The sequence below is a fragment of the Canis aureus genome, chromosome 8 (genome assembly GCF_053574225.1).
Source record: "Canis aureus isolate CA01 chromosome 8, VMU_Caureus_v.1.0, whole genome shotgun sequence".
NCBI lineage: Eukaryota > Metazoa > Chordata > Mammalia > Carnivora > Canidae > Canis > Canis aureus.
The window spans coordinates 7326357-7340676 of NC_135618.1; the positions used below are offsets into that span (position 1 = coordinate 7326357).

The 14320-nt window shown below is 38.9% G+C and overlaps 1 protein-coding gene and 1 long non-coding RNA gene across 5 annotated transcripts in view; one reads left to right on the forward strand and one right to left on the reverse strand.

Moving 5' to 3' along the window:
- The window catches only part of ST6GALNAC3 (ST6 N-acetylgalactosaminide alpha-2,6-sialyltransferase 3), a 523337-nt gene that overhangs the window by 316788 nt on the left and 192229 nt on the right, over positions 1-14320 (forward strand). For all 4 annotated transcript variants that reach the window (XM_077905084.1, XM_077905083.1, XM_077905086.1 and 1 more), the window contains exon 3: positions 13199-13608. In XM_077905084.1, the coding sequence (XP_077761210.1) occupies positions 13199-13608 (410 nt within the window). The remainder of the gene's footprint in view (positions 1-13198; positions 13609-14320) is intronic.
- LOC144318294 (uncharacterized) lies at positions 3448-8941 on the reverse strand. The gene is made up of 4 exons (XR_013384140.1): positions 8579-8941; positions 7312-7469; positions 6109-6215; positions 3448-4019 (listed from the first exon to the last, which is right to left on the reverse strand). It is a non-coding gene; the product is annotated as an uncharacterized LOC144318294 (long non-coding RNA).

Below are 14320 nucleotides of genomic sequence, written 5' to 3' on the forward strand. Positions count from 1 at the left end.
GAACTACTGCCCTAGGAACAGTACCAGACGCCCTAAGCTTATGAAAGTATAATGTTATTTGGCACATTTACCCTCTTCCCATGACAATGGAAGAACCTGAAAATATCTTACGTCCATTTATCCCCTCCCAAATTATATGGAAGGGGTTATCTTATAGTCATTTTAATTCTAGAATTTTTTTCATTGTTTTGGTGTTTAAGAAGTTTCACTCTGCAATGTTTAGCTGTAGATTTTTTTTTTTTTTTCCCTGAGTCATCAGCTTAGCCTTTAGAATGTGTGGATTCTTATAAATTGTGGAACATTCTCAGCCATTGTCTTCTGTTCTCTCTTTCCTCTTCTCTGGTATTTCAAATAAATATATGTTAGGCCTTATCAGTGTGCTCACTGGGTCTATTATCCATTTTTTTTAATCTCATGTTTTATTCTGAACATTTGCTTTTATCTTCTTTTTAAAATTCTTTTTAAAAGATTCTATTTATTTGAGAGAGAGAAAGAGAACATGAGCAAGGGAAGGGGGCCAAAGGGAGAGGGGAAGTAGACTCCCTGCTGAGCAGCAAGCCCTACTCAGGGCTCAATCCCAGGACCAAGATCATGACCTGAACCCAAGGCAGATGCTTAAAAGACTGATCCACCCCAGTGCTCCTTGCTTTTATCTTCTAATTCACTAATTCTCTTTAGCTTTGTCTAATTCGTTATTAAATACATTCATTGAGTTCATTTCATGTATTATATTTACCAGTTCTAGAACTTCTAAGTGGTTCTTTTTTTACATATACTCTATCATTTCATAGAGTTTTCATTTCCCTGTCAACATTTCATTTGGTTTTATCTCTTTGAATGTAGTAAACATAGATTGTTTTAGGCTGTACCCTGTAATTCCATATGTGTAGCTCCTATGGGACTCTTTTTGTTTTCTCTATTGATGCTTTGTCTTTTCATATGTCTGGGTTTTTTTTTTTAATTTTTATTTATTTATGATAGTCACAGAGAGAGAAATAGAGAGAGGCAGAGACATAGGCAGAGGGAGAAGCAGGCTCCATGCACAGGGAGCCCGATGTGGGATTCGATCCCGGGTCTCCAGGATCGCGCCCTGGGCCAAAGGCAGGCGCCAAACCGCTGCGCCACCCAGGGATCCCGTGTCTGGGTTTTTAGATTGTGTGTTGGACATTGTGTTTGAAATTTTATTTGTAGCAATAATTTGAGGCCTGGTATGCTATTATCTTCCTCCAGAGAAAATTTTTCTTTGCTTTTTCCAGGTATCTAAGGTTATTAGAAGTTCAGGACTACATAATGTAATTTTCTGAAATTGAAGTTTTCAGAGCCAACCAATCAGCATGAAAGAAGATAACAGGTTTTGCTAGACTGGTTTATTTCAAACTTACTTTTAGCATACATCTTAGGAGTCTGAGTCCAAAGTAAATGTTGATTTACCCTTTTTGGGCTGTGGATTCCAATTTCTGCCAGAAGCAGAACTCAGCTATTTATTCCGGAGCCACAAATGCCTCCAGGGAAGAAGCAGCTTTAGTGTTGGTCTACCTCCCCAAGTTCTAGACTTCTCCAGGTTGGCAATTCCTCACTATCTTATTAAGTCTTGGATGATCTCAAACAGATTGCTCTTATCTTTTTTTCCAGCTCTTTTTAGTTTTCTGCCATGGAAAGTTGGTCCGAATTTTGTAAGTTAATTTATTGAAGCAGATATTCTCATGCTAGTACTTTTTAACAATTATGAATTTGAATATCCTTCATACTTTGATTTTGCATTTCCAAGCTAGAAGGAATGACTTATACTATAGTTTATTTCCTGAAGCCTGAGCCAGTTGAAAGCCTACATAAGCCACATTTTTCTCCTTATTCCTAAAATAAGCATAATCTTAGGATTTGCAGTATAAGCATATCTCTCCCTGTCTCCAGTGAATAAACCTAACCCCACTAAGACAGTCATGTTGCCTTGTCTCTTCCATTTGCTCATTTTTGCCATCATTTCCTTCCTTCCACTGTTAGCCTGGAATCCATGTTACTAGTGTTCATAATTATTTCTCAACTATGAACTTTCAGTACATCACTTATCACCATCTCCAACCCTGGATCAAGCTGGCTAGCTTCTTCATTCCTGCCTCTGTGCTCCTGAACAGCACTAGAAAGAATGTTTAATCTTGCAGCACACTCATCAAAAATCTATTATTTCTAAATTCTGGCTGTGGCACTACTGGCAATCCTTTTGATTCTTGCTCAAAATATTCTCTTCCTCAAAAGTCCATCCCTCTCCTGAAGTCTGTTAATCTTACCTCTAAGTATTCCATCTCTCAATAATTGACCCTTACTTACTTTTTAGAAATGCAAGGGAACCCTGAATGAACTTTACTTGCTGTCCTCTCTTGTGAGGTTTCTCCTCTCGTGCTTAATTCTTTTTTTCCTGTCTCAGAGGAAGAAGTGTCTCTGTCTTTTCAAAGGATAACCATTCAACCATACTCCTACATTACTGACTTCTATCTTCCCAAGGTTTTCACTCCATTCATGGGCCCTTCTCTTGTATTTGCAGTCACTCCACCTTCACCAACCCCTTCCTCTCAAAGCATCCTTCAGCTTAGAAAAAGAAACTAAAAAAAAAAAAAAAAAAGAAAGAAACTAGATGTGAGAATGAATGTTCAATTTGTCACTAGCTTTCGATGCTGGCAGAAATTCTACGTGACAATTAAGAAAATTTATAAGGTAACATGATTTTCTTCCTTACATCCAAAGCAAATTTTAGCCAGAACATAGAGAAAACCTCTATTGCTATATAATTAACATGACTTTGTGGGAAATAAAAGCTCTCATGCTTGGTACCGCAAGCACACTTCCAATATCGTCTCCATTTGCTCTTCATAACCTCTGACTTCTTGGGTTGATTTCAGTTGTAAGCACTGCTCACCAATCTAGTAGTATTCAAGGCTGTCATTGCCAAGATTTACTACCCCAGGATCTTCTCCATGAAGTACCCCTGGGATCCACCTTTACCATTTTGTTTTTCATCTCTTTAATCAGGCATTATGGTCTCCTCATTTATCGTTGCTAATTCCTCTAGGACAATATTTCTCAAAGCTAGGTATTCATTGGAATCATCTGCAGAACTTGAAAAAAAAAAAAAAACAAGTATAGACACCGTCTTTAGTTTTCCGATTTGATTGGTCAGGGGTGGAATATAGGCCTTATAATTTTTTAAAAGCTCTCCTAGTCATTGTTGAATTTAGTTGAGAACTATGTCCTTAATTGAGTGACATATTAAGATACCAGTACTATAGCATGAACCGATGTTCTTTCTTAATTTTTTACATGACATGGTGGGTAGAATGTTAGCACTACATCCCGAGCTCGTCTTCCTGAAAGGAAAATAATCTAGAGGGAAATTGGTTGCAAAATTAGTCAAATTTTATGTCCTTCTAGTGATAGTGAAGTATAAATTATTTCAATTATTCCAGTCCATAGGAGAAAACTCTTGGTTTGAGAAGACTCGATTTTCACCTTCCAGTCCAGAGAATGCAAGCTGTTTTCCTTTGGCATGCCTACATGATTATACAGATCCATTCCCCTCAAGGAACTTCCAAATAAAAAGAACACATCATATACGGCAACTGAGAAACATAGCTTTATGTTGCCTGTTTTAGAATTATTTCTTGACATTAACATTTTTATGTACCCCCATATTAAGTTTTATGCTTAGATGTAATGCCACCAGGTAGGAATCAAGGTAAATGCCATATCCCAAATCCACAGAGAATCAGAGCCAAACTGTGGGTTATCAAATCTGTCTTTTTATATGCTGGTACTCGTAGTGTGTGATTTATATACACTACTTTTGAAAGCTGCATTAACAGAGATGCTGGCTTGTAGAGAGAGAGGGGCAAGGAAGTACATTTACAGGCTGGCTTGGTTGCACTGTGCTGATTTCTCTCTACAACAGTCTTCACAATTCTTTGCTCACAGTTAGAGGTCTGCTGAAAGTGACTCGGTGTAGATGAAAACAGCTTGCTTAATCATTCCTGAAACACGGGAAAAATTAAAATACATTTTTTTCTTTGTCAAGCAATAAAAACAATGCCAGATTGTTAATGCCTCTTTTGTACCTTTCACTTGAAAGACCTCAAAAGAACATCAAGGAGAATAAAGGCAAAATCTATTCCCCAATGGCATCATTATACATGTTGAAGCCTCTAAAACTAAAACTCTAAAGACATTCATGAAGAGGAGAGGAGGAAATGACAGCAAACTGAAGAGTGCATCTCTGGAGCTTTGTTCAACTTGCTTTGTTCAGATTCATTCAAATTGGATGATGAAAAGCAAAGATCCCATTTGTTTCAATATTAAAGCAGTAAATTAGTGAGTGGTGAGTTGCTAATTGTCCTGTAAAGCATTTAGGGTGCCAGGAGTGCCCCATGGCCAATATTTTAAATTGCATTCTTATGGTTGAAATGAAAGCAACCATTAGAGTAGTGTAAAACAATGTTCTTAATAATTTAAGCTAGTTCGATTCCAACATGATTTTCATTCTGAAATATTTATCGAAGCTCCTGTTTTTATTTGAGATGAGCAAGTTTTGTTTTAGACTTCAAGACATCAAATAGAAATTCATATTCTGTGTGGGGCTAAGCTCGGGGAAAGAGATTAGCACTTTCCGGTGTTAGGTGTCATCCCTGGCTGTGTCTGCTTCCTTCCGGGGGCAGAATTAGCAGGTTTGGTTAAATTTTACTTGAGTTTTTGGTGACCTTTTCTAATCCACACTGTTTCATAATTTAATGTCTTGACCTTCGTTTTCCATAGAGCCACCTTAGTGATAAATGCAGAGATTTAATAACTAGAACTAGTTGACAGGTGACCTTTCGTCCATGGCCATTTCTCTTTGCTGGGGAAGCCACACTGTTTTTGCAAGTTTTAATTTGCAGATTTTAATTATCTATTCTATAGGCTCTAATTATCTTGTCTATAAGCTTATTCACAGAGAAAAAAAAAAGTAAAGGTTAAATATTTCATTCTTCTTGCTGATTAAAATGTAAAGTGCTTGGCAGTTGTCCCAATATATCATTCAAAAAAGACATGGCAATATGTCAGTTTCTTACCCAAAGAAGAGAGAGGGGGAATTTTCCAGAGCAGTTGGTGAGGAGCAGGATGAAAAAAGTGGCTAGGAGAGTGAGCGGTCTCATGAGCTGGATGAGGCTAACCACGTGTGTGTGCGTGCACGTGTGTGTGTATATGTGTGTGTAAGCTTGGAGCAGAGAAACAGAAGAGTTCTTTGTATGTATACTAATCTGAGGAGAAAAGTGACTGAAAAATAACAAAAGATAAACTTGTTGATAAACTCATGCCAATCAGAGTGGGTAATGTGTTCATTTGGGTTCTTTCTTTTTCTTTCTTTCTTTCTTTCTTTCTTTCTTTCTTCTTTCTTTCTTTTTCTTTTTTAGGCCAGGAAAGGATCAATTGGGCATATCATGGTAAAAATTGGTTTCTAGGGCTCATATAAATAATATTTAAACACAGGAAAATAAAGCTAATTATTAAAATGCCACAGATTCTTCAAAAGCGGTAAAGAATAGCCAACCTTTCTCCCACCCTTCCCCATAGGATCAGGAGTAAAGGATCTTCTTGAGTTTCCTGGGCTTTCATTCTTCAGCATTTTTGCAAACAAGATTCATATTCATGCTAAGCACTTAAGCTTGTAATAGAATACAAATATAATTTGCCATGGCTGTAAAAGGACCTATAGTTAGGGATATAGTATCCCAATCAGCCAGTGTTCTGGAATCTTCATAAGTACAGAGAGGAAAACTAACTCATGACTTAGAGAATGGCTTGGCGATCTTGAGCTAACTTTGAATCCCAAGGACTTGTTTGAGGGTTTTTTTTTAAGATTTTATTTATTTATTCATGAGAGAGACAGATAGAAGAAGGGACAAAGGCAGAGGGAGAAGCAGGCTCCCCAAAGAGAGCATGATGTAGAACTCGATCCCAGGACTTTGGGATCACGCCCTGAGCCAAAGGCAGATACTCAACCACTGAGCCACCCTGGCGCCCCCAAGGACTTGCTTTTATAGATAATTTACCTCAAGGAGGTTTTCATGCAGGGGGAGATACTACCTTTAGCCACGGAGATCAGCTTCTGAAAACATCACCTGCCATGGCCTTTTTTCCATCAGACATGGACTGTAATCACTTAATGCTTCCGAAAGAGATACAACTCGCTGCTGTTATGAAAAAGTTTTGAAAAACTAATTAAGTAAAGATATGGAGGACCATTCGAGGCTAATAAAATTGATCATGATTAGTTTATATTCAACTGATGTTTCAGCCAGATTCCAAATCAAAAGTAATACGAATAAATTCTACATAATTTCTTATGCCATGCTAATACCATTGCCAGAGAAGAGAGGTTAATTCTGCTCATGTACAAACCCTAATATTCCTGAGGAATTCCTTTCATCAATTGAGAAACCTTGTCCTCTTTTGGTGAAATTCTTGGCCAACAAGATGTTTAAAAGCATTAATTTGCAATTTAATATAAATAATTTTAATAGTGAAGGAGATTTTGAGATGTTTTCCTAAATGTATATTAGAAATAGTGCAAAGTAATAATAAATATTTCTTTAATATCTCTCCCTTCTTAGTGCTGAGAGTGTATTTTTATGAAAGATAACATATGCTTCTTTTAACCTGAAAGATGTCTAGTTCTCACTGGGTATAATATTCATCTCAATTTCTTCAACTCTGTAATAGGAAATAAAAACAATCCAACTTATGAAGAATTTATTATGAGGATGAATGGAATAATGTAATAAACTGCTTGGCAGGATGAATGGCCTATGATAGGTGTTCAATCAAGTTTCTATCAATAAGTATAATACACTTTGCTTAGATGTCTTTCTCACTCTGTTTCTTCCCTTCCTCCCCCTCGCATCCTTTCCCTGTGCCCCAGACAGGAGTCAAGTCCTTTTTTCTTGTAACGAAGCAAATGTCATGATTCATTTTAGCAGAGAAAGGGCTTGTTTTTCAAGACAATCCCTTAGGCCTTTAAAATAGTGTATGAATTGACCCTAGTTAATCATCAAACTCTGCTATGCCTCAGAGCTGTGTACTGAGATTAAAAGCTCACACTGATTAGAATTCTAAAATTATTTTATCCTTCATGGTGCCTTTCACAGAATAAGTACTAAGTAAAAATTACTTAGATGCCGCCAGATTCTTAACTTTCCCCAAGCCCAGTGTTCATAGCCAGATATGCAGATAGAGAATTTATATACTTGTGCAAGGGAGAAATACCCAAATCAGATATAGTGATCTTACCATTAAAAAAGAAATCCGGGTGACTCAGTGGTTTAGTGCCGTCTTCACCCCAGGGCATGATCCTGGAGACCCAGGATCAAGTCCTACGTGGGGCTCCCTCCGTGGAGCCTGCTTCTTCCTCTGTCTGTGTCTCAGCCTCTCTCTCTCTCTCTCTCTCTCTCTCTGGCTCTCATGAATAAATAAATAAAATCTTTTAAAAAATCAACATTTTAGGCTTTAAATAAAAGGATGTGTTTGGGGGCATCTAGGTGGCTCAGCTGGTTAAGTGCCAGCCTTCATCTCAGGTCATGATCCCGGGGTCCTGGGATGGAGTCCCACATCAGGCTCCCTGCTCAGTGGGGAGTCTGCTTCTCCTTCTGCCCCTCCCCCACTTGTATTCTCTCTCCCCCCCTCTCTCTCTCTAAAATAAATAAAATCTTTATTTTTTATTATTTTTTAAAGATTTTATTTATTTGACAGAGAGAGCACAAGCATGGGGAGCAGCAGAGGGAGAGGGAGAAGCAGGCTTTCTGCTGAACAGGGAGGGAGCCCGACACAGGGCTCAATCCCAGACCCCAGCATCATGACCTGAGCCGAAGACAGATGTTTAATCCACTGAGCCACCCAGGTGCCCCAATAAATAAAATGTTATTTTTTTTAAAAAAAGGACTTGTTTGATATTTGTGGGCTCTCTTTTAACAGGGACACAGTTGCCCAAACACAGTTGGCTGAATATTTGTAGCGATCTCAGTTGATAGACACCTCGCAAGCCCAACCAAAACATTTGGTTTGATGATGCTTTGAGTGTACATGAGAAAAAGATGAAGAGGTCAAATTTGTTTTTAATGAAAAGAAACAAAAAGTAAAGGACAAGTCAACTAAAAAGGGGAATTCCAAATTAAGATAGAGTTTGATAAAGTGGAGCTGACTAAATCTTTCCAAAGGTCTCAGAAAATCCAGGGCCTCATTCTGGGAAGAAACTGCTTACCGAGGCAGAACCGAGCGAGTGGAGACATATGGAATACATTTTCGAGCAAGGGCCCCAAGTCAAATAATATAAACGAGTCCAAGAAACAGCAGTACATTTTAACAAAGAAAGTTGAGATCACAAGATGCAGCGATAAAGCTAATAAAAGGAACTGAGATAACCAGATAAGAGTGACTCTTGGGTCAAACCGTCCATCCGTGCCTAGGTATTTTTTTCTTTTTTATCATGGCTTACTGTAGTTTGAAGTGTCTTCAAACATATAAATGAGTCCCTTGGGCCTTAGCAAGCTCTTGGTGTTACCCGAGGCTTCTGATTATGATTAGGAATGTTCTATGCATCCAGCCCGGCTCTCCTAGCGTGCTAGAAAATGGTCCCTGCGACCAGGTGGCAGGTGGAGCAGTCACTGTGTGCAACCGTGTCTCCTGGTACCTCGTTTAGGACGACATCAGGCAGCGAGGCAGGATGGTGGCCAAGCAGGAGAGGTACGTGGAAGGCTCTTCCAACTCTGGCCATGGTGACAATATATAGAAGAAAGGGGCGATTTAAAGATCACCACCTATTCCCCAAACCATTACGTTCCTAGCACTGTGCCCCTTTACATATTTGTTACATAAACGAGAGGCTGTGGTTGCCAACGTTTGCCTTCAAGTTGTTAGTCAGCTGCTGACCTCATAATCTGCACAGCTGCGGCATTCTGATATGTTGTCGTGAAACAGATTGTGATGTCTTAATTGATCACTTTCAGAGGTTACAATTGTCAAGTGAAACCAGTTTGCTGATTCTTATTAAATTAAGGCTTGTTACAGCACAACCAGCTAATTCACTCAACGACTAGGAAATCTGATGCAGATTTGTAGATTAGAGCACATCCGAGGCTCTATCTCTTTTTTTTTTTTTTTTTTTTTTTTAATTTGTGGAGGCCATACCCAAAAATGCTTTTATTATACAGTGAAGCAACTTCTTGGAACAGAAAATGGAATGTAACCTCCCTGTACCATATGCAACTTGGTGATAAGTTGGAGTGTGCCATATGACACACACAGTTTAAATCAGGCATTGATTTGCATGACTCTAAGTGGGTTTGGAGGACTTAGCTAAGTGTAATGTATGTTGGCCCTGCTGCAAATCGTTCGGCAAGAAGAATATCGTGTTCTTCCTTATTGCCCTGAAAAACTGTAGGCTCCTAGATGCGTGAAGGTCTTAGATCACTATCCCATCCCAAGAGGCATCTTCTTACACCCCCATCTGACCACCAAGGAAGTCTTCACTATGGCATCACCCCATATCCAAGTGCCCTAATATGCTCACGCACCTCGAGCCAACCTATTCTGACCTGCTGTTCAGAAATCTTATTGTAGCAGGGGTGATGGACAGTCCTTTTGATAGTGGAGTTTTAAGTCACTTCATAAATGGTGACACCTCAGGGGCACGTCCAGTCCATACCTGAGCCTATGTTGTTTAATGTCCGGCCCTGTTCAAACCCTGCGTGATTCTAACAGCTCAATAACTCTCTTTTTATATGGGGGGGGGAAGACACCTCATAAGTGGACTTTTGTTTACTTAACAAGTCAAGTTTTTTCAAAATCCTTCTTTTTAACATTGAACGGGAACGTTTGTCCATCTAGCATATTTCACAGGTGCGCAATAAAAACTAAATGAAGTAAAGCTAGATTAACCTAGTAACTGCTAGCATCCAAAATGCAGTTGGAAAAACAAGGATGTTGATTAAAGCAATTTTTTATAACAGAAAAAAATCAGATAATAGCCAAATGCCCAGCAGAAGGCAAGTAGGTACATTATGGTATGTCCACATAATGGAATATTGAATCAGCATTAAAAGTATCTCTAAGAGAGGTGCCTGGGTGGCTCAGTTGGTTAAGTGTCTGACTCTTGGTTTTGGTTCAGGTCACGATCTCCTGGGTCCTGGGATTGAGCCCCACCTTGCACTCTGGGCTCAGGGGGAGTCTGCTTAAAGATTTTCTTCTCATTAAGCCCCTCTTCTATAAAACAGATAAATAAAACTTTAAAAAATACATCTCTAAGGACTGTTTGCATGGCACAGGAAATTTTAATGATGTGAAATTAATTGGAAAACCAAGGTTGCTAAATTTTGTAAATAGTTACTTCTCAACCTGTCTAATATATCTAGAAGGAGGAAAATACCATGAAATATTGTTGTCAAATGGTGGAAATAGGGAGAGTTTTAATTTTTTAGTCTATTTTTTTCAAGTTTTCCGCAATGAGCTCATATTACTTCAATAATCAGGGTTGGGGGGGAGTGGTTTAAAGCAGTTTGAGTGGTTTTGTTATAACATTAGCTGTGGGAGGTCCGTGTTCAAGGCATTTCTAATCTAACAGATCTGGAAATGAGCTTGTTTTCCTCTGCTGATCCTGCTCTTCCTAAAGGTTTTGCCTTCTCATTTAAAGCCAGGTCCAGTCTTCCAGTTGCTTAGACTAAAAATTTGAAGTTTTCCATAATTCCTCCCTGTATCTCAGGTCCCATATAGTCCATCTTACTAGTCAGCCCAACAGGCTTTTTACCTTCTGAATTTGTTCAGCTTGTGGGCAGCATCTTGCTACCTCTTCTGCTACCCAACCATCATCTCTTGTCATGATTGTGGCAGTAGTCTGTTTGGGTTTCTACCCATTTCCCTTTTGTCAGTTTTCCCCACAGCAGCCAATGCTGTTAAAACATAACACAGATCAGCCACTTCCCTATTCAGAGCCTTCCGAAGGTCCCTGAGTAAAAGAGCCTATGAGATGTCTCTCTGGTCATCTCTCTGACTCCAGTACCCACTGGCTCTCCTCAATCAATGCTCTCCCAGGTCACACTGCGCTCCCTGTGTTCCTCTCCTACCATGGCATGTTTGCAGTGGCTTTTGGTTTTGCTTTGCAGAAATATGCACCCACGCCCCCCCACCCTCCGCCCTGCCCCAAGTCCCCATTGCCAGCCCTCTTAGTTTCTTCAAGTCTTCCCTCAAATACCATTCCCCGCTCCTCCCAGGCCTTCTCTGATCACTCCACCAACACACACACACATGCACACACATGCTTCCTTACCTCCTTCCTTGCTTTAATTTTCTCTGTTTAACACCTATCTTCATCTAACATTATTATATACTATGCTGATTTATTAATTTCCTTTTCCCCCCTCAGTGGAATGTAAGATCTATGAGGTCAGGGGTTTTTGCTTAAAACTTTCACAGCTGAATAATCCCCAACCCCAAGAATATGGCGCATTATTGTTGCTCAAACTACTTTGGATTCCTCCCATTGATAGGAAAGACATCTTGCTACAGTTGGGTGGTAATTATACAAGTGACTTTTCTGAGGTACCTTACTTCTCCATTTACCCACCTAAATTGAACCTGTTTGTATATTGATAGGTTTCTTTCAGATTGTGTTTCTCTTTCATCTAAATCAACAGTTCTCAACAAATTTGGGAAAGGCTATGTCTTCCCTAATACTAAGTTCAGTGTTCAGGCTCTTAATCAATTATTTTAACTCGATTGCTCTCATCTCCTAACTAAACCATTATATCCTGGGCTCCTATAGTAATCCAAGGACTTCTGGGAAATGGGATTAAAATGAAAAAGACAGACATTGATTCTTACAGAGTTTACTCTATAGTAGAAAGACACAATTAAACAATAAAATACAACATAACTAATAAAATGAGAGCAGTACCCAGTGTGAGAAGAACCAATGACCAATAGTCACAATAAAAATAGAGGATTGAATGTCAGATACAAAATGTGAAATTTCATAGAAGGAAGATGAGAAAGATATATATCAACAGAGTTCATCACTCCTTTATCTCTGTTTTAAAAGCTGGGGTGGCTTTTATCATGTAGGAGGAAAGTGGCAAAAGGAATTTATTTGGTTCTCCTGGGAGGAAGGAATGCAGGGAATAATGGAAAGAGCAATGGGTTTAGAGTTACCAGATCTAGATTTCAATCTATCATCTGCAAGTTGTGAGAGCTGGTGCTTAGCCTCTGTGAGTCTCTGTTACCTTATCGGTTTAAGACAAGAGGGAGGTGGTTAGACCAGCACCAGAGATTATCTCTGCACATCCCTTCCCGGAGTTCTTAAAAGAAGCCTTTCCATATCCATCTAAAATAGACATAAACACAAAGGCCAGTTAACATGGTGACACAGGGAATTTTTTAAGGATTTTTATAAAATTTTTGCCAGCCTGAGACTTGTCTTAAATAGTTCTTGTCTGAAAAAGATTTTCAGAACCTTGTGATTTGCTGAATTTTTCATAGTTTCATCAACTGCTACATATCTATTCATACATATAAGTAAAATACGGAATTGATGCCTGGATATATTCCCTTTGCATTTCTTTTTTTAGCCACCATCCTTATTAAAGATATCAAATCTTCCCCTATTGCCTTATTTCATTTGAAATTATGGTTTTGAATGAAAAGTCATTATTTAGAGTGGAAAATAAATGACTATTTTTTTCTATTTAATTTTAGACGAACACAAGGGGATAGAAATTAAAATTATTTCTTTTTTTTAAGATTTTATTTATTTATTCATGAGAGAGAGAGAGAGGCAGAGACACAGGCAGAGGGAGAAGCAGGCTCTGTGCAGGGAGCCCGATGTGGGACTGGATCCCAGTACCCCGGAATCACGCCTTGGGCTGAAGGCAGGCCTTAAACCGCTGAGCCACCCAGGGATCCCCAATTATTTCTTAAAGTCTATATTCACTTTTTAAATGGAAGCATGTCCTAGCTTGAAAACCTGTGGTAGCTACTGTAGGATTGGTCCATATATTTCAAAAAATCCCGCATTCAGCTGCTACATGCAATATGTAATATCTGGATTTCATTTTCTCAGAGGAACTTGTTTAAATAGCTGGAATTCACTAATTTACATGTCTCTCCCCCATCTTATTTCTCTGTTTTTCAGCCTTTGCAACTGGACTGTGACCTTTGCGCCATAGTGTCAAACTCAGGTCAGATGGTTGGCCAGAAGGTGGGGAATGAGATAGATCAGTCATCCTGCATTTGGAGAATGAACAATGCCCCCACCAAGGGCTATGAAGAAGATGTGGGCCGCATGACAATGATTCGAGTTGTGTCCCATACCAGCGTTCCTCTTTTGCTAAAAAACCCTGACTATTTTTTCAAGGAAGCAAATGCTACTATTTATGTCATTTGGGGCCCTTTCCGCAATATGAGGAAAGATGGCAATGGCATCGTTTACAACATGCTGAAAAAGACTGTTGACATCTACCCGAATGCCCAAATTTACGTGACTACAGAGAAGCGCATGAGTTACTGTGATGGCATTTTTAAGAAGGAAACTGGGAAAGACAGGTGAGTCCGCTGAGAGGCAGTCTCGTTGTCTTTTATGCTAGCTCCTTGCTGAGTTCTTTTGCCAGCTATCAAATGAACAGAGTTATTTTTCAAATTGATTGTTTTATGTTTTTTGACTATTATGATTACTTGACGAGCCAGCAACTAGGCCCCATTTATTCCACCTACACTACCTTCTGTTCTCTCCCTTTTGATTGGCTTGAGGATCCAAAAAATACTGGATGCTTCCCCAAGATATCTTTAGATTTGTTCTTATTTAGCTCAATTTGCTATTGGTTAAATTGGATGTTAGCCGAAAGGAAGTCTACACATTTCTGTTTTGAAACAGAAATGTTAAGGAACTTTAGGACCTCAACTCCTTTGGAAGTTATGGTAAAAATTTACCTGAGACTACAAAACTCAACAGGCTATTGATTCTCTAATAAGGCTGTGTAGCTTCTTGCATGCAAATAGGCCCTAAAATCGTGAGCACCATAACTTTGTATCTAACAGATATGTTGGTCTGTTCAGAATACCATATTGAAATTATGCATTACTGAAAATCATTAACAGTGGATTCTTGAAGAGAAATGAGGTATAAATACCATTCACTCAATTATCCAACAAACCAATTTGCATTTTTCATTACATTCTTTTTTTTTTTTTTTTTTTTTGCTCCGTAGCCTTCTATAAACCACCCTTCCCACTTCCTTTTCTTGAGGCCCGCTCACCT